Source organism: Gouania willdenowi, chromosome 4 (genome assembly GCF_900634775.1).
Source record: "Gouania willdenowi chromosome 4, fGouWil2.1, whole genome shotgun sequence".
NCBI lineage: Eukaryota > Metazoa > Chordata > Actinopteri > Blenniiformes > Gobiesocidae > Gouania > Gouania willdenowi.
This window is the reverse complement of record NC_041047.1, coordinates 31,797,996-31,825,042: the sequence shown is the minus strand read 5'-3', so window position 1 is coordinate 31,825,042 and position 27,047 is coordinate 31,797,996. Positions and strand designations below refer to the sequence as shown.

Below are 27,047 nucleotides of genomic sequence, written 5' to 3'. Positions count from 1 at the left end.
TTTTTTTCTGTTGTCATTTCATTCATTTCTGTCGTATTTTTGTTTTTTCTTGTCTTTTTTGTAATTTTTAATTTTTTTATATTTTAGTGTATTCTTGCTGTTTTGTGTATTTTAATATCATTTTGTGTGTTTACTTTGGGGGCCGCATACAATTAGACCGAGGGCCACATATGGCTCCCAGGCCGCCAGTTGCCTACAGCTGGTGTACATGATCAATTGTACAAACCAGGTCAAACAGAAAAGATTAAAATAATGGTGAAAGGTGCAGAAATGTTTGATGTTTTTTGAACACGAAGGAGCTGTCACTGAACACGTGGGGCAGCTCTTTTATTTTAATTGAATGTTATGCGCAGTACGGTAAAGAATAAGTGCATAGTACATCACATCATAAACAACGTAGAAAAAAAAGGCATTGTACAAAGGAAATTAAAAAAAAGGTAAATCAGTCTAGATTAAAGAGGCTACAAAGCATCTTAAAAATATATATCAATTTAACTGTGTGGATAGACTGGTTATTATTGATTAATTTGATGGATTCTATGTAATATTTACACACGATGATGAATGCTGTAAAGTGTGGGTTTGTTTTCTGAAATTTAAACTTATGGATGTGGAATTTAACAAGTAAAATCATCAGATTGTTTGTTGTTAATGTAGGTTTTTGTTTTTGAATAACAAAATTATATATTTTGCTGTCAGATTTACTGTAACTTTCAAATTATTAATCAAAAAATGTTACATATCCTTCCAGAACTAAAGAGTCCCTAAAGGGACACGGATTTTTAAATTTTTTTTATTGTGTGCTGTGCTCACGTCGTACAGAACAGTTAGATTCATTCACATTCATAAAATAAGTGCAGTATATTGTCTTGAATTGTTTTGCAAAAATCACAAACGTTAGTCATCTCAGAAAACTTTGGAATGTAAGAATTAATGGGATGGATATCATTTAATATTTTATATTGCATTTCCTAGTTTGGAATAGAAAATGTATAGGTTAAAAGCCATATATTTTTCCAATTAAGATTCGGATAGAAAGCGATTCAGAAAAATGTACCACATGGACTTATTTTATGTGCCCGCAGCAGGAAGTGACAAAACACCGGTAATGATGTCACACATGAGGTAAAACCACATGGTCAGGTATGATTGGCAAGTTTACAAGTCGATAACGACAGTATGATATGATAAATATGAGACAATGCAAAGCAGTAGTGAAATACGTGTTCTCAGCTAAGCACGAGCAACTCAGGCTGCACTCTCAGCTCAAAATGACTTCAAGTCATTCTTCCTGACACAACAAGGACTTGTTTCCTGGCAGGAGGAAGTGCTTAGAAAAGGGGGGAAGAAAATACAGAACTGCAGTCAATTTGAAATTCCACACAGTGTTTTAACAACAGTAACACTCACTGTAACAAAAGAAAAGAAAATATCCACAAAATAACTTGTATGTATGTGTGTGGGTGTGTGTGACTACTATCCATCTGGCTGAACAGCCTCATAAAGCAGCTGATGGAATTTTACTGCTTCTTTTTTTGTTCTGGGATCTTTTCGAGCATGTCTGCAACAACAAATACAAAGGAGGCTTTCTCCTTGTCTAGGTTTTCTAACCCCTTTAAGTTCATGTCTTCAGTTATCCTGCTCTTCAGCTCTGGTCCTGGTCCCACACTCCTTGAGGAACTCTTTTTACCTGAGCAGAGAGTCAGTAGTTGTATAAGTCTTACAATATCAAATAAATCAGTATATATAATATGCAGTATGATGTGAATATATGTAGTACAATATGAACCCATAGAAGGATAGCAGTATAGAACAACATAAAAATGACTCGGGCTCATTAAAAAAAACAGCACTTACCACCACTGAGAGCAGGAGACTTTGGTTCCACAATAGAGGAGATTTTGGACACGTGTGAAGAGGCTGAATGAGAAGGTGAGGGGGATTGGAAGATGTCCAGATTTGACTGTGATGGTGAGGATAAAGGAGTAGATTGGAAAACGCCCATTCCCAACTTTTCCACAACAACATTTAAATTTAAAAATGAAATTAATTTTTACTAAAATGTTGCATTTCAGCAGTAAGTTTTCTGTTCTGACAATTATCAATAGACTTACCTCATCTGGAGGGAAATTTGAGTCTTTCATAATATTTTGTGAGATGTCTCACGGTGGGATTCAACTTCTGTCTGCATTCCTCAGAAGCATTATTTCAATATGCCAATCCTGATTGGCCGGTGAAGCGTGTCAGTCCGCTAGGGACCCTCCCACCTCCTATAAAAGGAGGACACGGACAGACACGCACCATCCAAAATAAGCACCTCATCTCCTTGTTCGAGCAAGAAGGATAGTCTAGTGAGACATCTCACTCATATTAAAACAGTTCTGTTGAACACTTTCAACAGAAAATCCAGGTTAAAAGTAAAGGTCGACAATTTAAAGGCACACAATTTGGCATGAATGACCAATTCCCTTGAGAAATAAATGAACGTGGAAAAACCCTGTATCCTATCTTCAAAGAAAACCGACAGAGGCAAAAATTCAAAACTGGTCGTAGACAAGCTTTACATAGATGGTCAACCATTTAGGGATTCGAAAATCACCCCGTGGCTCTACTAAGAAAAACAAATAAACAAAAAACTAAACAAAAGAACACACAATCAAAAAAAAAAAAAAAAAAACAGCATAAAACCCTGCTTTTGTCTCTGCACTTATAAGTTCTCCTTTTAAGCCAGAAATAACAAACCTACAGACAGTCAGCTTATTCCAGCCAGACAAAACCAGATGGTCAGCAGATTTCAACACACTTGTAACCGTAAATCATCAGGCTACAGGCAGGAACAGAAATGACATCTCCTTTTTAAGACTGGATATCCGGCCCTTCTGGGTATAAACCTGTGTGTCTTTTTTTGTTCGGGAGGATTCGACACTAGCGGCCTTGTAAGCAGGCGCCGAAGAGTCCTCACTGATACATGTATCTTGTGTGTCCATCAAATCTTTATTAAAACTGTTATACAAAGTTCAATAATCTCTCCTGTTTCTCAATCCAATTCCAGATAAAAAGAGCCTGGTCAGATACACACGAGAAATCTAACACACACAACTCAGTTTTATCTACACACATAGGCTACATAACTTCATATCTTTTCATCAAACAGTAAGCTTTTCAATTGTGTTACTTGTGAAAGTGCAAAGGAAGTGTTTGAATATGATTACCTCACAGATTTTTTTGATACAGTGGGGCAAAAAAAGTATTTAGTCAGCCACCAAATGTGCAAGTACTCCCACTTAAAAAGATGAGAGAGGCCTGTCATTTTCATCATAGTCATCATCACAACTGTGAGAGACAAAATGAGAAAAAATATCCAGAAAATCACATTGTAGGATTTTTAATGAATTAATTGGTAAATCCCTCGTTAAAATAAGTATTTGGTCACCTACAAACAAGCAAGATTTCTGGCTCTCACAGACCTGTAAGTTCTTCTTTAAGAAGCTCTTCTATCCTCCACTCATTACCTGTATTAATGGCACCTGATTGAACTCGTTATCAGTATAAAAGACACCTGTCCATAACCTCAAACAGTCACACTCCAAACTCCACTATGGCCAAGACCAAAGAGCTGTCAAAGGACACCAGAAACAAATATGTAGACCTCCACCAGGCTGGGAAGACTGAATCTACAATAGGTAAGCAGCTTGGTGTGAAGAAATCAACTGTGGGAGCAATTATCAGAAAATGGAAGACATACAAGACCACTTATAATCTCCCTTGATCTGGGGCTCCACGAAAGATCTAACCCGTGGAGTCAAAATGATCACAAGAACGGTGAGGAAAAATTCCAGAACCACATGGGGGGACCTAGTGAATGACCTGCAGAGAGCTCGGACCAAAGTAACAAAGGCTACCATCAGTAACACACTGCGCCGCTAGGGACTCATCCTGCAGTGCCAGACGTGTCCCCCTGCTTAAGCCAGTACATGTCCAGGCCCGTATGAAGTTTGCTAGACAGCATTTGGCTGATCCAGAAGAGGATTGGGCGAATGTCATATGGTCAAATGAAACCAAAATATAACTTTTTGGTAAAAACTCAACTTGTCGTGTTTGGAGGAGAAAGAACACCATACCTACTGTAAAGCATGGGGGTGGTAACATCATGCTTTGGGGCTGTTTCTCTGCAAAGGGACCAGGATGACTGATCCATGTACAGGAAAGAATGAATGGGGCCATATATCGTGAGATTTTGAGTGAAAACCTCCTTCCATTAGCAAGGACATTGAAGTTGAAACTTGGCTGGGTCTTTCAGCACGACAATGATCCCAAACACACCACCTGGGCAACAAAGGAGTGGCTTCGTAAGAAGCATTTCCTTATCCTGGAGTGGCCTAGCCAGTCTCCAGATCTCAACCCCATAGAAAATCTTTGGAGGGAGTTGAAAGTTTGTGTTGCCCAGCGACAGCCCCAGAACATCACTGCTCTAGAGGAGATCTGCATGAAAGAATAGGCCAAAATACCAGCAACAGTGTGTGAAAACCTTGTGAAGACTTAAAAACATTTGACCTCTGCCATTGTCAACAAAGGGTACACTACAAAGTATTGAGATGAACTTTTGTTATTGACCAAATACATATTTTCCACTATTATTTCCAAATAAATTAATCAAAAATCCTTCAATGTAATTTTCTGGATTTTTTTTTCCCATTTTGTCTCTCATAGTTGAGGTATACCTATGATGAAAATTACAGGCCTCTCTTATCTTTTTAAGTGTGAGAACTAGCACAATTGTCCCACTGTAGTTGTAATCCTGATTTATTTTTAGATTGCTCCTGCTGACTTAGGCTAACCATTTCTTTCTCCTCTCTGGTTGGGTTGGGAACATTGTCACTCCTTTTTTGGAGAGATTGGAGATTGGACATTTATTTAATGAATTCATCTTGATACATAAGTGCGTAATAAAAATATAGTTTCTATTTTTTATATATGTACTAGTACAGTGCCCGTTGGAAGTATGCATTCATATAGTGGGCGCTTAAGGAGAGTTGTCAATTACAGGCATAATAATAACATACTCTGTAGCATTATTAAGGGGTATGTTTGCAGGTGCAAAGTAAAATAACATGTGTAATTACCCTGGTTTAATTCTATGAGACATGTGTTGGTTTTTTTTTTTTTTACTAATTTTTATATTTTTTGTTTTAATTATTGTTTTTTGTTGCCATTGTAGTGTTATTCTGAGGGGTATTCCATAAAGCGGGTTATGTTCAAACTCTGAGTATGTTCAGGCTGAAATGAGGGAAACTCATCCCATTCCTAAACGCGAGGTATGTTCTTCTCAACATTGGCAACATTGTCCGTGAACTAAACCTGGTCGCTGGCAGGTTTTATCAAAGAAACCCTGGGTTTCTACCTGGCTCCGCCCACCTGAACACCGTTTCTGAACACTTTAATGAACCTTAATACTTTTCTCTGAAACACATTAGTAACATCACATACCACAGACGTGTTCACATCATTAATGTTGTGTTGCTTTACGTTTTTTTTGTTTGTTTGTTTTGTGCAAACGGTAGTTTTCTTTATAACATTGTGGATACAGATCATTAAGTGAAACACATTGAGAGGTTGATCTGCATTAAATCATCTACTAATGTCTGTAGTAAAGTTCTCTGAATACAAACCTGTGGATAATATAAAGTAGAAGATGACAATTTAAATTAATACATTTTTAAGGCTCGATTGTTTTTTTATATTGTTATACAGTTAAATCTGTAACTCATGTCTCTTTGAAGGTATGATGGCACAGTGAATTGTGATGCTGCTCTTGAAAGTGACGGGTCGCGGGTTCGCATCCCGCATCAGTGTTCTTTTATTACATTTTTTTGAACGTCGAGATGACTCTGGCGACAATATTACATTAAAAATCAATATAAATGATGCAATATCAAGCGGCATTTACTCTCTTAATATCCAGTGTAACAGGAGGACTCTCTATGCAGCCATCCTATGCTGCTGCCACGTCTCCTCAGACACATTTTATTCATATTATTCACCGCTCGTCACGTCACTGAAGCTATAAAGTGATGCAGCGACCAAAAGTGTGACTAATTACGGGTGATGTAAGCCACTATAATCACTGAAGACTGAACGCACCTTTAGAACAGGCTCATATTCCTCAAACACCGGCTTATTTCACCCATTACGGTGAATAAATCACTATTTTCCGGGTGGTTGTCATGGAAGCTCAAGTCATCTTTGATCCATTGATGATGGCTTTTTATCGCGCGCGTGCATGTAAGTAACCCAAGGTTTACATACTCAGGGTTGTTTAACCCACTTCATACCAGCTGTAATGGAATCCGATACCCAGAGTTTTCCATCGCGGGGTATGTTGACCCAGAGTTTATGAATAGACTAAGAGTTTGCTAACCATCCTTTATGGAATACCCCTCTGGAGTCATTTTGTGGGATATGAGCATGATAAATGTGTTTGTTTTGTTTTGTTTTTACTCACTATTACATTTTTTTTGTGTGTATTTTTCTGTATTGTATGTTTTTTGGAGTCATTATGTGTATTTTTTAATTTTTCTGTTGTGTTTTTTGTGCATTATTTGTATAATTATTGTTTTTGTTGCCATTGTAGTGATTCTGGAATCATTTTGTGTATTTTTTGTATAAATATTGTTTAGTTTTTGTTTAATTTTACTCATTTAGTATATTTTTATTATAAATACTGTGTGTGTGTGTGTCTACATCCATCTACTCCGTGCACGCGCATCAGCCGTGTGTGTGTGTCTACATCCGACTCCGTGAACGCGCATCAAATAAATAAATACCTTGTGTGTTCCCGTGAATGTTTGAGACGCCAATCAGAAAAGTAACAAAACTGCGCAAAACAAAACGTAAAGCTCCAAACTGCATGGTCCAAAGTACATGAGTGAGTAAGTAAATTAAAGTATTATCTACAATAAGCGGATTCGGCATCTCGCTGCGCGCAAAGCATGCTGGTCCGGGTCAAAGGTCAGGACTAACCAGCTCCCGCCTAGCTCGTATCATAAAACGTAAACATGGCCGAGTCTGACAAAGATATTGAATATTTTGAGCGTTGTAAAGTGGATGTTTTAAAAGAATATTGTAAGAGACGTGGACACGTTGTTACTGGGAAGAGGAAGAAAGAACTGGTGGCCCTCGCTTGGGCATTGTCATTTCAAAAAGCGCCTATAGTTTTGACAAAACAGCAGGAACGAGAGGCTGTCAACCTTGATTATAAATCTCTGCTCGAGATCGATGTTGACAGTTGATCCTGGGGGGATCGGGCATATTGTGGCGAGAAAGAAAAGGACGCCAACAAACCCCCGAAACCTGCTGGGTGAGAGACACCTCTCTAACATGTACATCACAATATAATATTTATATACTAGTTTACTAGTTAGCTTTAATGTAGTACAGTATGTCAAACTTGCTGATTTAATCCATTCGGCACGACGTTCTGGATCTTTTCTTTCAGTAGGAAATGGGATGAGTACGTATGGCGCGTCGCACATACATCGTGAGGTTCCTTTATTGCACTCGTGAACGGGGCAAAACTCTTTCATCCACGTATTAAGCCCACGTGTACCGTTGGAACAGTCACGCACTGAACAATGGGACCCTGGCATATTGCCTTAAAACGACCTTAAGCAAAGTAAATGCCTAAAAGTCCGTATAAGTAGCCGGTTGTTCCGCTAGACAGGGGCTTTATTGACACGCTGGGTAGTCGTGAACTCTGACCCGGATATATTGACCCGGGAATCGCGCATGCGTACTGATAATGCTGATTTGGCTTATTTGGCTGTCTTTTTTTAAAAAACAAAAATATTTTTTTTTACCTTTGAACCGAGTGGTCAGAGCTTAGCTTCCATGCACCACAGAGAATCCGCAGTTTTCCAGATGGAGGATGGAACGGGTTGGGAAACGTGTCTCTAATGACTCACCAGTGGCTGACGGTTTCAAACAATCTATTCAGAGAGCTCCGTTTCTCGGTCTATACTATCTTCTTCTCTATCGCTCGCGTGTTTACAGCTGCTTAGCTGTGTGCGCAGCGATTGGCTCTGGCCTCACACGTGACTCTTGCTCTTACTCTTGAGTTGTGCAGTGAAGATGGTGCGCTAGCGCCCCCTCACACCCTGAGGTCAAAAGTTGAATAGGTTTCATTTCGGGGCTGTCGAGAAGTGAAATAAAATTAAAATAAACATTTTGAAATTACCAAATTACTCCAAAATAACAGATACACACACTTGGGGTATTTTTAACCCGTCGACCGAGTTTCAAGTCGAACTGGCACCGCGTCCGGGAGATATTTGCTCCACACACACACACACACACATCCACACAACCACACAGACCTCCCTTGAATTATAGTATAGATACAGGTAAACACAATAAATATGTTTTCAATGTGTCCTATCTGGATGTGATTTGTTTTTTAATGACCCCTTTTTCCAGATTTCTGCACATGCAAGCTAAAGATATGTTTCTGCCTTTTGCAAAACAAAAAGTAGACAGTGAAGTTATTCTGAATTTGTAAATGTTATGTATTCATTTAAATATAGTGTTATATACAGTATATATAAGGGTATCTGAGATATATAGATATCTGAAAGTAAGAAATTACATTAAATCATTAAGATTAAATACCCCCCCCCCCCTTCTAAATAGAAGTTGGTTGTATGCATACAATTTGTATGGCTATTAGTATGTCAATAAACATTGAGATGTGTGCATTAAAGAAAATTCAAAGCAATTCATCTTGTATACAATACATATCAACACGGTTTTTAACCAAATTCATGTTGGCCTTAACTACGTCAAAAAAGCAGGTAAGGTAACTGTTTACACTAATTTTTAAAAGAAATTTACGTCAGGAAAAAAAAAAATATGGAACTACATGAACATATATTGTATATACACATACATATGACGGTGTACTGTATAAATATTGAAAATCAATGCCGTTATTGATGACAAATTACCGCAAATCCCAGTTATGTCACTTGGAATCAATGAATTTAAATTGCCCGTCAATAACTTCCGGGGAACGGATTCGTCTACATGAATCACGTGACGGTCAAGCATTTTGGACTTCCGTTGTCGCAACTTTCTCTCTCTACAGCTCTGATTGTATGTTGTGGTTATAAAGCGCTATTAAAATCAAGTCAATTTATCATTTAATCATCACTAGGGATGGGACGATAAGTTCAATACACGGGACAATAATACTATTTAATTTAAATGTTCACCTGCACTACTGATCACTGCACTATTATCTTATTATTATTATCTTATCTTGTCATATTATTTTATTTAGTTTTGCACATATTAGTCTAACTACTGTTATTATTTAATGTTTACATTAATAGAGAGAGCACAGTTCACCAAGTCAAATTCCTCGTGTGTATAACAAACATTACATGGCCAATAAAGTTGATTCTGATTGTGATGATAGGACGACTCGACCACCTGTGCATTTTTTTCTGTCTCTGCAATAACAAGACAACAAAGTTCCTTTTGTTCAAGCAGTACTGTAAACGCTAACCGGCCGTCGCCATATTGTAAACAATGTTGACTTCTTCTTCTCTAGTTTGGTCCTGTGGTAGACGTGCATTTGTGATACACTGCCCCCTGCAGTTTGGGAACAGACGGAGTGCGTCCTCTGCGATGTGGGTCAGGTGACTCACGTCCTGACTCCTGATTGGCTGATCTGTCAGCCTGAGCCGGGGCTGAGCCGGAGCTCAGCCACAGCCGTGGATGGACTTTATCATCAGCACTAGCAGCTCCACCAGCAGCCTCTGACCACTGCGTTGCTCATGGAGCTAAAAAACGCCATCCCATGTTGTGCTGGTGTCAAATGTAACTACTGTGGGTGATTTACAGCAGGAAGACCATCATACATGTTGGATCTCCAGTGATGAGGACTCTCCCCGGGACGGACACCGCCCTCTGACACACACCCTGCCTTTACACACCGGGTTGAGGTAAGACACGGACAGAGTCGGAGCTCCACCTGAGCACAGGTGAAAGTAATAGATTACAAGTACTCACGTTACTGTAATTGAGTTGCTTTTATGGGTACTTGTACTTTTTTGAGTATATGTTTAAATCAGTCATTTTACTTGTACTTAAGTACGTTTTTTTTTTAAAAAAAAAGTAATTAGTTACATTTCTACACCCAACCGTTACTGAGTAGAATATTATTATTTTTGAATATTTTTTTTATTTCCGTTCTTAGTTGTGCCATTTCTGATCAACGCACAGCCACTTTCTATGGTCAGGTTGAGGTTGTTACTTATTATGTTGTTACACATGGGACATTTGGCATGACACTGTTTTATTTCATAAATGTAGCTAAGACATTTTTATTTTTGTATTTTTATTGAATTCGTTGGTTGTATTTTATTTAAAAAAAAAAACAAAAAAAAAAACAAAAAAAACAATTGCACGTTTTGACAAACCTTTTATTTTATACAGATGAAAATAAAACAAGTTCCAGTTGTGCAAGATTTGGTCTCTTCCTTTTTAAATTTATATATGAGATGTTGGCAAGATTTATTACTAAAAATAAACGTGGCTGGGTGAAAGTAACTTTTACTTTGAGTACTATTTCATTGAGCTACTTTTTACTTGTACTTGAGTATTTTATGTATGACTTGTACTTTAATTTCAATCAAGTAACAGTACTTCTACTTGAGTAGAATATATCAGTACACTTTACACCTCTGCACCTTAGTCATCACTAGAGATGGGACGATATCTAAAGTTCACTGCACTGGACGATATACGATACTGGGCTCACGATAATGATAACGGACAATATTTTTGGAAAGAGAAAATAGAGTTGGAGGAAATACAGTTTGAAGAATAACCATGCTTTCATTTGTCTAACTCTGTGTATAACCTTTTCAACACGTGAATATAAAATAAAAAAAACCCAAAACAAATTAGACCAATTCTTCCTATTTAAAGTGCAAAAAGTGCCACTCTGCAGATAGAATGCAAACCCAGACAAAACAGTCTAAAGTTATAAAGTTAAAACCAACTGTACCATCGACAATATGTCTTGTGGCCTTTTAATATCCTTAAAGCTGATATCCGGAGTTTCTGAGAAACGTCTCGATGTCCCGCCCTAAAAAGCCTCACTTCCTCCCCCTGCCTCTGCAATCTACCAGAAGCCACGCCTCTACTTTTCTGGATGCACATCGCGAAACATAACAAGGTTGCATCGGGTCGCATTGATAGGTCTGTGGGTCAGTTATGAGACAAAATCAGGTAAGAGCTGTTGTGACGTGTGGCCTTGTTTCCGTGCACAGTTCCGCTTTCCACACTTTGATTGACAGTCTCAAAAACAGGACGTCAAAGCCTATTGGCTGGGCACAGTCGACAGTCGTTTCCATTTGTATAGGGGTCTATAGGACGAAGGAGGGACTTATATACATTAATGTATATGAATGACCACCGGCAGTAGACCATAGTAAAAGAATAGTTAGGTTTTTTTTCGCATTTCAAAAGAATCATACATAAACATAGATTTCTCAGAAACTCCGGATATCAGCTTTAAAGGGAAGTGATGCTCAATCTGTGTTTTTGTTTATTTGTGTGTGTGTGTGTTTGTGCTTGTCACAGGGTTGAACCATGTCCTCTGTGGGGGTGTCTGGTTTGGTGAGCCTGGCAGAGCTGCCCATGGACTGTTGGATGTCCCGCCTGCCAAGTGAGCTGTGGGACGTCCCCCTGTACCACTTGGCCATCCCCGGTGGGTACACACACACACACACACACACACACACACACACACACACACACACACACACACACACACACACACACACACACACACACACACACACACACACACACACACACACACACACACACACACACACACACACACACACACACACACAGTTCTGCCTGTACTACGAAGCTAGATTTCCTCTTATCGCGCTAACTTCCAAGATTTAAACAGTGTGTGCTGGACTACAAAGCTGGCTAATGTCTTACGGAGATAAATCACCATGGTAACTCAGGCTGAACGACATACCTGGTCGGGACCAGGTTTTGTTCTGGTTAAGATCTGAGCGAGCACTAAAGTCCCGCCTCCTGACCAATCAGTTCTCTTACAAAATGACATGACCAAGAAAAGGAGGATCATTGTGTGTAGACATCACTGCGTGCATCTGATATGGAACTGACAGGAGAGAGAATATTTATACATCGATGCTACCCATGACATCCTATAGGAAATATAGACTTTTATCTGATGGACTGATAAAGTAAAATAAGTCACCTGATAAAGCCTGCGTGTTTCGGGCACTTTCAGACTGATGAATGAATTAATGTATTCTGGGGTGATGCAAAGAGCCTCAGTCCAGTAAGATAATATAAAATATAACTGTAGTCCACCTTATGATGTAGGCTGAGCTGTATAAACGTTGCATCAGAGCCACAGACAAGGTAAAAGAGAAAGTGATCAGAGTATCTGTTTATTCTCTGTTTATAATCTCACTAATTTAAGTATTAATACTCATCAATTCCTGCAATAATCACTTGCTGCTTTTACTGCAGCAACAGTGTTGTTTTTGGTCTGAATTGTGGATTTTAATTCTTCATATTTTTAAAGAATTATTTTTCTATTGTGAGGTAAATTGCTCTCCACAGTTTCTTTGTGATTGTGATTGGTCTGACGCTGTAATCTGCTCCTCTGTCACATGAGTGTGCACGAAGCCAGGCTGAAATCAACTCACTTAACTCAAGGCAGGCATACACTGTGCGATTTTTGGCCCATTTTGAGCCGATTTTCAACTTGTGCGTCTATTTTGTGGGATCGTGCGAGTCTCTGCTAGATCGTGTGTCGTGCATCGTGTAGTATACTGTACATAGGGTCACGAGAAGTGATGAACCTCACGACCAGCTCCCGATCAACAATCGTATGGTCGTAAGGAAATCAAACGTGTTTGAAATCCAGTTGCTCCTCGTTAGGGTATCTCACAGTTGAAGCAGTGCCGCGGACCGGCTTACCTTAAACTCTCACACTGTGCATGTGCGAACACCGTAGGACCGCTGTAAAATTGACAAACTGTACTGCCCATGTCTGTCCAGTCAGCTCCTGGTCCATCACATCACCGTCTTTTCTTTTTTAAAGCTCTTTTTTCTGAGATTTGCGAGCTTCTCTCCACTTCTTCGTCTATTTTAATGGCAACACTTCAGAGTTCTTCTTCTTCTTCTTCTAATTTGTAAGTTGCATTTCTGGAAACAAGACCCCGACGTGTCGTGTATGAACGTGTCAGAGTGTCGGTCTGTACAGTATGAGAACATGAATCGTGAGTTGCACACATTCGGGCTCTGAACCTGAGTCGCACAGTTTGATCTGGGGCTGAGTGCAACGATTGAAAAAATCGCAGTGTATCCCAGCCTTTAGTGAGTTGTAGTCGAGGTTCGTAGGACAGCTTCTGTCTGATGGAGAATGTTTAGTTAGCTGAATCCCGCTAACAGAGATACATCCAGGATATAATTATCTAGCTTCTAGTACAGGCCCTTTGTGATTGTGTGTATTTTGGGTTTAATAACTCTGCCTCTTGTTTTAAAGGAAGCATCTTCTGTATTCACAAAGCAACTTAAGGCTTGTTAGACATGCATCCCTTTTGATTTACTATTATATGTATGTATTTTTTGAATATCTGTAAGTAAATAAGATATATTTTTCCTTCCTGTTGTGCTCTTTGTTGTTCACTTTTCCAGGTTGATGTATTTATCTTAGTTTTGTGTTGTTTTTTCAGTGTTCTGCATTTAAAAGGTACTTTTTGTTCTGTCACAGTTGTTGTGTGTGTTCTGTTTTTATATCTGATTTGTTTGTGTTTGTACACGTTTTATTACATTCTTATAAGCTCTTTGGTTTGTTTGTTTGTTTCTGTAGTTGGTGGGTGTTTATTATCTGTGGTGACATCAGGTGGTCTAGAGTTTATTACCTGGGGTGGTCCAAGTTTATGTTTGCCACTTTCTTTTGTGACTCCTCCTCTTAGTGTTACAGAGGCTGCTAATGATGAATTCAAGAAGTTGATAATTGATCATTATAGTTGTCATCTGTCTCTGTCCTGTTTAGGAAGCCACAATGCAATAACCTACTGTTTGGATATGAACGACAGATCTCCTGTCGACCTCATGCAGCCAGATTTGCTTCAAAAGCTGGACAAATACATGAAGCCTCTCATTCGACCCTTTGTGTACAAGTGGGCTATAACGCAGGTACGTGTGCCAACAAACACAATGCTGTACTGTGATTGTCCTCTGTAGAATAGATTTCCCTCCTCTGGTGTGTGCGTTTGCAGGAGTGCAACATAAAACAGCAGCTGGACTGTGGGATCAGATACTTTGACCTGAGGATTGCGCACAGACCCAACGACAGCTCCACAGACCTCTACTTCTACCACGGGGTTTACACCTCACTTACTGTACAGGTGAAGCAACAATGTGCACACGCACACATGCATTAATGCAAACGTTTGCTTTCTCTTGTTGTGTTTCTGTGCTGTTTGATTAGCTTTGTGTTGTTTTTTTTTTTTTTTTACATTACTTAACTATTGATATTTTCTATCCTTGATTCTCATTCAGATTTTTTGTCCCTTTTTTCAGTTTTATTGTTTTGTGGTCATGTTGTGTGGCTGTATGATTTACACCCTTCGTTATCATCTATTATAGAGATCTGTTGTGTTTGTTGTAGATTGTTGGATTTTGTGCCACCTTGTGGTTGTTTTGTGAGTCTGTGTCAGGGGTGTTGAATTTATTTTAGTTCAGTGCTCAAATACGAAGTAGTTTGATCCTAAGTGGGCCGTAGATTTCAGGCAGGAAAACAAGCAATTTCAACATCAATATCCTTAAGTTTGTACGTTACACGACATATAAATCATAAGGGGCCAATAATATCCAGGCAATAATTAACATACAGTATATCAGACCTTGCAGGAATTTTTTTTTTTTAAATTTCATTGATTTTCTGATCAATTTTTGTTTAATTTGGGGAAATTATGTGAGATAATTTCAGGAAAATTGCGATCCTCCAAATATTGTGGAGTTTCATTGAATTTGTATATTCAGATATCTGAGATATCCTCAACAGAATTATTTGGTAATTTGGACAATAATTTGAGTTATTTTTTTTTTAACTTTCTCCTGTGGACCAAATTTGATGACCTAAAGGGCCGGATCTGGCCCTCGGGCCTTGAGTTTGACACATTTGGTCTATGTGGTTCTATGGTTCTATTTTCATCAGCCATGTTGATTTGTTTCTATGACAGACTGTTCTAAAGGACATCAGTGATTGGCTGGATGCTCATCCCTCAGAGGTCGTCATCCTCTCCTTCAGCCACTTCCTGGGCCTCAGCCAGGAGCTCCACATGCTGCTTCTCACAACCATTCGCAACATCTTTACCTCCAAACTCTGTCCTAAAGCTGTACAGGTAACCCATCTAACAGCACAAGTTTCAGATATTTATCCTGTCTGGGTTTATGGTCAGGGTTTCCAGCATGAAGCACAGGATAAACTGTCATACAACCTGCCTGATTTTTTATTTTTATTTTTTTGTGGCTACACTAATGCATTATTACAGAAGAACTGGGGCTTTAATGATTTATCTACATAGAAAACTATGAAAATATAAGTATTATTAGTTGATGTAGAACTGGCCCTCCAGGCCACAGGTGTAACTCTTTTAATGAGAGCAGCGTGATTTGGTTACCCCAGGGCAGAGGTGGGCAACTTCTATCACAGCGGGGGCCATGAATATGTGTTTGTTTGATAGAAGGGCCACATTATCAACGTTCATGTTAGCATTTAGAATAATGACCAATCTGAGCATTAACACAGGAAAGAACAATTCGTTTTTATTGTAATGTGGTGTGCTTTTTGTGCATTTATGTTGTCCTTCTGTGTATTTTTCCTGTAAAATATATGTTTTTTGGAGTCATAGTGTGTATTTTTGTTGTTGTTTTGTGTTATTTGGTGTCATTTTGTGTTATACTGTTGTCATTTTGTTCATTTTTGGAGTAGTTTTGTGTTTTTGGAGTATTTTCTGTGTTTTTCTTGTCTTTTAGTAAGTAAGTCAGTAAGTAACATTTATTTCTATAGCACCTTTCACAGACCAAAACCCACAAAGTGCATCACAACACAGTTTAAGAGCAAAAATAGTACACACAGTATAAAAGGCCAAGACAACATAAAATCATAGCCATCCAAGAGTAGCTAATTAAAATGTTGAACAAATAAATAGTTCTTAAGTAGGCTTTTAAAGGTGTCGACAGAGTCAATAGAACGCAGAGAGAGCGGAAGCTCATTCCAAAGCCAAGGAACAGCCTGGAACGATTGATCTCCTCTTGTCCAAAAACGAGTGTGAGGAACCATCAGCAGATTCTGATCCACAAACCTCAGAGCCCAAGCAGGGGTGTAAGGCTGGATCAGATCACTGATGTAAGAAGGAGCCTGACCCTGCAAGGCTCTGAAAGCTAGAGCCAGAATTTTAAATTGATCCTAAAAGACACTGACAACCAATGGAGTTCTTTTAGAATAGGGGATATGTGAGTCCTCCTATTAGTACGGGTCAGAATTCTCGCTGCAGAGTTTTGCACTAATTGCAGTCGAGACAGCCCCTTTTTGTTCAGACAAGAAAACTATTACAATAGTCTAAATGTGAAGACACAAAAGCATGGATGATGAGCTCCAAATCATTCTGTGACACCATTTTCCTGAGTTTAGATATTTTCCTTAGTTGTAAGAAACAGTTCCTCGTCAGCTGCTTACAGTGCTGCACTAATGATGTGTCTTTGTCAAAAATCACTCCCAAGTTTCTCAGGCTTGATTTATCAGACTGGCCTAAGTCACCCAAATACTGTTTAATCCTTGGAATGAAGTCATCAGGGGCAATAATCAGTGTTTCTGTTTTGCCTGCATTGAGCTGCAGAGAGTTATCGCTTAGCCATTGTTTTGTTTCCACTAAACAATGGAGGAGGGAGTTTAGCTTCTGCATCTCAGACGGCTTAAAGGAGCAGTAAAATATCATCAGCGAATAGGTGGTAAAAAACATCACTAAACCTTTGGACGATCTTTCCCAAGGGGGTCAAATACAACAAAAATAAGACAGGACCCAAAACGAAGCCTTGAGGGACTCCACACAACAAATTCGCTGACTCAGTCCTTATTTGGTTAGCTGTCACACTAAAGCTGCGCCCAGATAAATATGAGGAGAACCACTGTAGAACTGACCCTGACAGTCCTACTTGATCCCTCAATATTTTTACTGTATTTTCCTGCTTTTGTTTTATGTATTTTTCTGTCATTTTGTACGTTTACTTTGGGGGCCGCAAAATATTAGACCGAGGGCTGCATGTAGCCCCCGGGATGCCAGTTACTGATGTCTGCCCTAGGGGTATGCAATTGCACTACAGAGAGAGAGAGAGAGAGAGAGAGAGAGAGAGAGAGAGAGAGAGAGAGAGAGAGAGAGAGAGAGAGTGAGAGAGAGAGTAAAAATTTACAAATGAAAGCATTAAAAATATAGGGTTAAAAACGATAATTATAATAATGATGTTGGAAATTATCTTGATTAGAACAACCGTCAGTCTTGGTTCCACACCAAGCAGGAGATGACCAAAATGATTAAAAAAATTATAGAAATAATTCTATTCATTAGACACTACATACAGTTTTATTCCACTTATTTACAAAATTATATTCTTTCAAATCTGTGTCATCACTCATTCATTCCATCATTATGCTCTGTAGTTGTTTTTTCATAGTATTCTGAGCAAATTGTTGTAGTCGGACACTGTACTTGGATTCAGAAATAAAAGAAAGGGGGTACTTGAGCCAAAAAAGTTTGAGAACCACTGCTTTAACCTATGCTAAATGTTTTTACTCCTTCATTTTCTTTTGCCATTTTTATTTGTATACTATCCTACTATTTTAAAATTAAAAAGTATTTAGTTATTCTATTCAGATGCAGTTTGGCTAACCAAGTGTTTTTCTGGTACTAGACTCTACTGTGACATCCTGTCTACTGTTGATTTTACTGTAACATTTTTACTTTATTCTACATGTTGTATAGTGTCCTTGTATAAACACTTGCCCAAGCACTAAATTGCTATTAGTCTGCACCTTAGAGCATAGTCCCAAACTAAATATGTATAAAAAGAAATATGATGAGACACTGCTAGATTAGATCAGGTAAACAAACTTTTTCTGTTGTGCTCCTCTTTGAAGAATGAAACATTTTTAGGGCCACCCCAACATAACGAGAGAAAAAAATATCCTTTTATTGAAAAGATAAAAAATTATGACTATTCCTCTTTAGCTAAGGAGAGATAAGTTAAAAGTGATATAAAAGTTACTTTTAAATGGCTCTCAAAAAGTCTTGTTCTAAGCTGCAACTCAGCATTAAAAAGAATACAATGTAGCTGTGGGCGGAGAGTTCAAATTTTTCTATAGACATTTTATTTTAGGGGTTTCCAAACTTGGTCCTGAAGGAGCCGCAATCCTGCAGGTTTGAGATGTTTTAGTTTAGATGAAGCAGGGAGACGTCTCATTTGCAGGATTGCAGCCCTCGAGGATCAGGTTTTGACACCCCTGGCTTAGATGTGACAGGATTACTTATTGCAACAACACATCATCGGTAGGTTAAACTAACCTCTCTATCCCAGCTCACATTCCCTACGTGTTGATGCTGCAGGTTCTTTGTAAAAAGAATCAGTACAAACCAAATGTGATGATTTAGATGGCAGAGAAACATATTTGCAGGCCGGGCATGTTTAAATTTAATATATTGTTTATTTCAGTGGTTCCCAAACTTCTGGTGCCCAAGGAACACCAAGGACAAGTAAAAATCTGAAGGCACGGCTATTGTGCAAAATAGCCTTTACACGTGCATAATTATTTATTAATGTCAAATCAAATTTGACAAAGACAACTATGTTAGTCATGAAATATTTATTAACAAAATATTTTAGGTACAGAGTTTGCCTCTGTATTATAAAATGAGTGCATACAAAGTAGTCAATTAAGAAAAAAATATTTTTGTGTAGTTTTATATTGCAGTAAATGTATGGTTTAACACGGCACACCCAGACTTGCCTCACGGCACACCGTTTGGGAAACACTGGTTTATTTCTTATAACTTAAGATGATATAGATTGCATAAAACACACACAAACAAACAGTTTCTATTACCTGAGGACTACATTTTCTAACTTAACTGCCTTTTCTTTCAGGGAATGTTAACTCTTCGAAGGCTGTGGGCTTTGGGCTACCAAGTGATCGTGTCCTATGAGCACAATATGTCACGCTATCACAGCGAGCTGTGGCTACACATTCCTTACTGGTGGGCCAACAAATGCAAAGCTGAAGCTCTGATCGACGAGTTTGAACACAGAAAACAACACGGTAGACCAGGTGGGTTCCAGAGTTAAACCATGTGCTGATTATTTAAATACGGGGTGTCAAACTCTTTTTAGTCCAGGAGCCACAAACACTTTGAAATGATGCTTAAAACAACTTGTCAAGATCTACTAAGTATTTTACATTTACAAACATTCCTACATCTGTGTGGAAATCCTGAACTGCTTCATCACAGCACACAGACAAAAGCTAGAGCTTTTCATTCTTTAGATGCTGAATCAAACATCTAAGATTGTGAAACAGTTACGTCAGAGAGCATGTTGAATGCAGACTTAGCAACAACAACAACAATTACAATTAGATAGAGAAAGGAAAATTGGATAAGAGATCCGTATTTTTCATTTCCAATCAAACAATTCTTTTGATATATTTTTTAGGGTGACCATATAATTAAATTTTCAAAAAAAGCAACACTTCCCTCCCTCTCTGCCCTCTTGGCCTACCACATCCCACTGTCCCCTCACTCTGTCGGCTTGGAGACTTATCAATCATCCCCCAGATAGCAACATTTTTCTGGGCCACATCTGGCCCACACCTGACACGGTCATCTGGCCCACATACCGCATGAAATGATGGCACACAGGCGCTTTACGCCCGTTTGCCATATGTCAGCCAAGAACAGGCCAAATAAACCAGCACTGGCCCCCACTGTGCACTCTAATTCTGACCCATAACTGGCGTACACTCAAATTTCTGGTCTGGCCCATATACTGTGTTTAATGATGGCACTATAGTGGACACACCTGTTTGCCACATCTGGGTCACAATACTGCCATAGCAATACCAGATGTCAACTACAAACCGACCAAATATACCAGCACTCATCCAACTGTGGGCCACAATGCATTTTTATTCTGGCCATTACCCCATTACCACCAGAGAGCAAATACTTACTCGTAGCTCTAACCATCGCCAAAAAACTATACTCATAAACTGGGAATTCAAAGCTAATATTAATATCCCACAATGAAAAAAACATACTATCAGACTACATCTCCAACACATTTGTGACAATGAATAGACACCCCTCAATTCCAAACCACACTCATACACTTTCTCGAAGACTAACCCGTTGGCCAGTTCCTCTAATGTTCCATGACATCATTTAAAGTTATTGGGATCTTACTAATTGATTTTTCCTTTCCTACATAACTACACACGTGGTGTAAATTGGTAAATAACCACTGCTCACCTATTTACTTATTGTACTGTGTATGTACTGCATTATGTCTGTGTATCATCTATATATATATATATATATATATATATATATATATATATACAGTATATTGTTTTTGTCATGACATGTGTGTTGCATTATAAAATAGACGTTTTTTTTGGGTTTTTTTTAAATATCAGTAAAAATAAATTAATGAATTCAATCAAAAAACATTTTCTAATCAAATATTTGACAGCAATGAAATTAAATGTGAGTTTTGTTCTTTATTTGAAATGCTTTGGTGTTTATTGATGTTGAATATATTTTTTTTTAAGAAAAATATAAATATATATATATATTTATTTTTTATTTTTTTTTAAAAAGCAACATAAAATGTGTGGTTTGTGTGAGAGGTAGAAAGTGGAGTCGACTCTTTAAACTAGTATTTTATATAAATGTGGCTACTTATGTAGGTGTGTGTATATGTGAATAGTTAATTGTAAACACTAGGGGCGCTATCCACAGAGATAAAGGTGTACCTGAAGGTGGCAGGTGTTCGCCTGGGTTTTTTAACTACTTTGATTAAATATTAGACATAACGTGTTTGGTTATTTTTTTGTTAATTCCATAAACGTGAGCACTCTGTGTTGCAGGAGGTTTCTTTGTCACAGGAATGAATCTCACCGAGGACCTGAAATACATCTGCACCCACCCAACAGAGTCTCTAAAGGACTTAGTGACGTCCACGTACCCCACACTGCTGTGCTGGTTGAAGGAGCAGACGCCCGGCTCCGAGGTGGGATCGCTCAACATCATCGCCGGAGACTTCATCACGGAGAGTGCGTTTGTGCCCACCATTGTTGCACTCAATGAAAAACTTCTGAAGTGGTCCTAAACACTGAGATACTGAAAAAAAAGTGAAACCATGCATGAAGTCTATTTATCATTATCTAATTTATCATTTCAAAATAAAAGCACACAGCGTGAGTTGAGGAAATTTGTATTTATAGAACAAAATGTTTTTTCTTTTGACCTGAACTCAATTTGTTTACACTCGAAGCACTATTTATTTATGCAGCTGCATCAGTATCAGTATCGTGTAACAGTATCACATACTGTATCAGCTTGGTACCTCGTCTTACTCTAAGATGACCAAAGCAATAATGCTACTAGTACTATCACACTGACAAATCAATGAATGACAAGTAAGCACTAGCAATGTATTCAACTGTAGGTTTTAGATCTAGCTAGCACACAATGCACAATGTAACCACTGAGAATGTAAAGAAGAGGAAACCTTTGTGAAATGCATGGGTGACTCTGCATGAACTGAACTGTTGTTTTTTTTTAGAACGGTGCTGCACCACCGTGCCTGTGGAGTTTAGCTTTTCAATAAATGAGCAGTATGAAGCAAACACTCTCACTTCATTTGAGTGTTCGATACAGAAATGCAAAAACGTTAAGGGCAGGTGTGTTTAAGTGTCATGAAACATCCACATATTTCCCAAAAAAAAACTCAGGCCAGAACCAATCATGTGGGCTACTTTTAAAGATGATAAGGCTTCCATTGTTGTTTAAACATAAATATATATACAGTGGGGCACAAAAGTATTTCGCAGCCACCTATTGTGCAAGTTGTCCCATATAAAAAGATGCAAGGTATGTAATTTTACATCATTGGTACAACACTTCAACTGTAAGAAACAGAATGTGAAAAAAAATCCAGGAAATTCACATTGTATGATTTTTAAACAATTTCACAGACCTTTAAGAAGCTCTTCTGTCCTCCACTCATTACCTGGATTAATGAGGAATCAGTCCAGAACTACACAGGGGGAACTGGCCAATGACCTGAAGAGAGCTGGAACCACAGTAACAAAGGTTACTATTAGTAACACAATACGTCGTCATGGATTAAAATCCTGCAACGCCTGAAATGTCTCCCTGCTTAAACCAGCACATGTCCAGGCCTGTGTAAAGTTTGCCAGTGACCATCTGGATGATTCAGAGGAAGATTGGGAGAATATGATGTGGTCAGATGAGACCAAAATAGAGCTTTTTGGTATAAATACCAATCGCATGTTTGGAGGAGGAAAAATGCTGAGTTGCATCCTAAAAGCTCAAACATACTTGGGCAGACACCCACAAAGCAGAGTCCGTGCGGTGTACGTGAGGAGTCCGCCAGGCCAATTAAATGCAAAGCTCAGACCGCGCAGACTTCTCCGCTTGGTTGGTGTCACACAAATCACTACTTGGCCTAGTATCGACCCGCACTAAATGTAACGACAACCTGCATTTTACCGCCTGGTGAAACAGAGCAGGAGAGATGAACACAAGCTTAGAAGAGAGACTAGCAGATGAGCTACGAAAGGTTTGACTTTAGTATTCTATTCTAACTATTATTATTTCAGATTTATATTACATTCAAGTGCCTTTTTATGTACATATTCTGTACCTTTGCTCAATAAAAAAAAAAAGTACCGACACATTTTAAACATGTCCCAGGAGTACAAGGACTACAGAAAAGTGCTAAGGATTGTAGTAAATGTAGTATTTTAATGGAAACTAATATGCTGCGGTGTGCCTGGGTGAGGAGAGTGGACAGTCCGCACGATGTCCGTTGTGCAAGGAGTCTGCCTGAGTATGTTAAAGCCTTTAGAACACCATACCCACTATGAAGCATGGGGGTGGAAATATTATGCTTTGGGGCTGCTTTTCTGCGAAGGGGACATGACGACTGATCCGTATTAAGGAAAGGGAAAATGGGGCCATGTATCAGGATATTTTGGCTAAAATCCTCCTTCCATCAGTGAGAGCATTGAGATGAGATGTGGCTGGATCTTCCACCATGACAATGATCCCAAACACACTGCCCAAGTAACAAAGGAGTGGCTCTGTAAAAAGTATTTCAAGGTCCTGGAGTGGTCTAGCCAGTCTCCAGACCTCAACCCAATAGAAAATCTGTGCAGGGAGTTGAAAGTCCATGTTACCCAGTAACGACAGCCCCAAAACGTCACAGCTCTAGAGAAGATCTGCATAGAAGAATGGGCCAAACTACCAGCTACAGTGTGCAAACCAGGAAACGTTTGACCTCTGTCGTTGACAACCAAGGTTACATTACAAAGTATTGAGTTGAACTTTTGTTATTGACCAAATGTTTATTTTCTGCACCATTATGCAAATAAATTCTTTAAAAATTAAACTGATTTCCTGGATTTTTTTCTTTTTCACAGTTGAAGTCTATGATGAAAATGACAGACCTCATCTCTTTAAGTGGGACAACTTGCCCCACCATATATATTTTTGGTTTTACATTCATTGTATGGTGCTCATAATGTAAATCGTAGACACATGCAGGACAGTACTATCCAGGACCACAATAAGGAAACCCCATGTATTGTACCTTTAGGCAAAGGCCTGTGATGTTGTTGAGCTCAGCAGGTAAATGTAGTTCTTCTGTTGGTGCTTTGACAGTTTACCAACCACAGCATTAAGGGTTAATAAGCACAAACATTTTACTGAGTTCTCATTGACGTCATTTTTAAGCTCATTGGTTACAAACGGGTTTCTATTCCTCAACTACAAACACCACTTCTACCAAAATGTCACCTTGCACAAAAGAAATGAAAGGAACACGCACAGTGCAGGAAACACCTGAATAACAAGTTAGTCCTGCCTGCCTGACTATCACGCCATCTTTTAGCTTCAAACACACTGAAGACTTTGTCTGGTTTAAAAAACATAAACCCCGTGTTTTTTTTATAAAACACTGAAAAACTCTCTTTTTATAAACATCTCAGTGATATAGCAAACAGATGCAAATATAAACATGTTTAAATGTACATTAAACAAGTAAAAAGTGACACTCAACTTTTAAGGCCTGCTTCCATATCTAATGTTACACAAAATATGCAGAAACTGCATTTACATTATGAACACTGGCTTGTGGTGTGTTGTTGCGATGTATTTAAATCAGAAAAAAATGTGTAAATATGTATGTATTTATTTAAAAGTGTGTGCGTTCTGTATCTGGTGGTCACATGGTGAGAAAAAGAAAGGTAGGATGCATCTTCAGTCACAAACCGATGAGGATTTGTTTTGAATAAAGCAGCCGAGACTAATGGATGTATGCTTTCATGCTGTTTTATGAGCTGCTCGTCTCCAAATTCACGCCCTGATCAAAATTCTGGGATGTTGTATCTCACGCAATATTTTTGTTGGAGCAGATACCACAGCATACCTTGACAGCACACTAACATCTTTTTAGTAACAAGAAGACTTTGGATGGATCAAAGCCAACCTTTTTTTCACGTTAATTTTAGATTTTCACCATGTCTTTGACAGAGAAAGAATTTATATTTAAAAAAATATGAAAGCGTTTGGTTTTGGCTGCTAATTCTGCCCAATTATCAGAACTTGTGAGTGTTTTTTCTTTTTCTAATGACTCTATATCAATGCTGCAATGTAAAAGAAACGGCTAGTTTGAATTTAAGAAAGACGTCGACAAACTATACATTTTGCAAATGTGGATACAGACTCTGTGACATTTGTTTCAGACTTCAACACATCTGCTGTTGAGGGCATTATTTCCCTTTTTATCCGAGATCACATTTACAGTAGTTTATGCTTTGTGTTGTCTTTGGTTTTACTGACAGAACACACACTATGAAAACTTTACACAATCTAATTTTATTTGTAGCTCAATTTTACCCTCACAAATGAAAAGTTTTAAAAACATAACCCTCTTTGGTGGATTTCCATAAAGATCTTCACCTTTATTTTGATATATATTATATATTTTTGCGTTATTATTTATGTTGGTATTTATTTTTGTTTCTTACTGTTTGCTCTTGTTTAATCATGTTGCTGCAAAACTCAATTTCCCCTTCTTCTTCTTCTTCTTCTTCTTCTTCTTCTTCTTCTTCTTCTTCTTCTTCTTCTTCTTCTTCTTCTTCTTCTTCTTCTTCATCTTCTTCATATATATATATATATATATATACACATACATATATATATATATATATATATACATATATATATTTAATATTACACAGCGCTGTAATAATAAGCTGTGGTGTCACTGAAGCTTTTTTAGTCCTTAAAACACTGTAAATCATCATGCCCAGTGAACATTAGGACAAACCCGAGAAATATTGGAAACCATAAAGTGATGTACACGACTGTAATTACTTAAACATGCACCATTTATATTGAGATCCACCGAAAGATGAGACTCTGAAAAAGGTAATCATAAAGAGAGAATCATACAGGGGGTGAGAGAGAGAGAGAGAGAGAGAGAGAGAGAGAGAGAGAGAGAGAGAGAGAGAGAGAGAGAGGAAAATTAACAAATAAAGTGTCAGTCTTGGTCTCACCCCAGGCGAGAGATAACCAGAAATGATAAAAACTATAGAAATAAATCTATTCAGGAGCCACTAAATCAGTGTTTTTCAACATTGTGATTGCCTAGAGTTTAAATAGGGTTGCCTGAAATATCTGAAAAATTACAATTGATTTTATAATGATTTTTAATTGTTATTCTTTTTTTTTATTATTATTAAAACAACAACTGTATTTCGATACTTTCACTTTGTGAACTATAAAGTTCAACTAAAATGCAGTAAAATAAATATTTCTGAGCTACAAAATGATGAAAAACTAATTCTACAAAAAAACATTACTTGAAATCAAAATGGGGTCATAATCCCAAAAATGTTGGGAACCACTGCACTAAATACTGCTTCTTTCCACTTATTTACAAAATGAGTTTCTGTGAAATGTGTGTTTTCACTCGTTCATTCCATCATTATACTTTATAGATGTTTTTAAATAGTTTTCTAAGCAAAATGTTGTCATCGGACAAAGGGGGTACAATCAGAAATAAGAGAAATAAAGGGGGTACAATCAGAAATAAGAGAAATAAAGGGGGTACATTCAGAAATAAGAGAAATAAAGGGGGTACAATCAGAAATAAGAGAAATAAAGGGGGTACAATCAGAAATAAGAGAAATAAAGGGGGTACAATCAGAAATAAGAGAAATAAAGGGGGTCATTCAGAAATAAGAGAAATAAAGGGGGTACAATCAGAAATAAGAGAAATAAAGGGGGTACAATCAGAAATAAGAGAAATAAAGGGGGTACAATCAGAAATAAGAGAAATAAAGGGGGTACAATCAGAAATAAGAGAAATAAAGGGGGTCATTCAGAAATAAGAGAAATAAAGGGGGTCATTCAGAAATAAGAGAAATAAAGGGGGTCATTCAGAAATAAGAGAAATAAAGGGGGTACATTCAGAAATAAGAGAAATAAAGGGGGTACATTCAGAAATAAGAGAAATAAAGGGGGTACAATCAGAATTAAGAGAAATAAAGGGGGTACATTCAGAAATAAAAGAAATAAAGGGGGTACATTCAGAAATAAAAGAAATAAAGGGGG

At 38.1% G+C, this 27,047-nt stretch overlaps 1 protein-coding gene across 1 annotated transcript; it reads left to right on the top strand.

The window, feature by feature from the left end:
- Positions 1–9,740: 9,740 nt before the first annotated feature.
- plcxd1.1 (phosphatidylinositol-specific phospholipase C, X domain containing 1, tandem duplicate 1) lies at positions 9,741–23,498 on the top strand. The gene is made up of 7 exons (XM_028444520.1): positions 9,741–10,001; positions 11,647–11,773; positions 14,120–14,262; positions 14,346–14,474; positions 15,312–15,473; positions 19,270–19,450; positions 21,269–23,498. Exons 2-7 carry the CDS (start codon positions 11,656–11,658, stop codon positions 21,508–21,510), a joined length of 975 nt encoding a protein of 324 aa, XP_028300321.1. The 5' UTR covers positions 9,741–10,001; positions 11,647–11,655; the 3' UTR covers positions 21,511–23,498.
- The last annotated feature ends 3,549 nt before the right edge of the window (positions 23,499–27,047 follow it).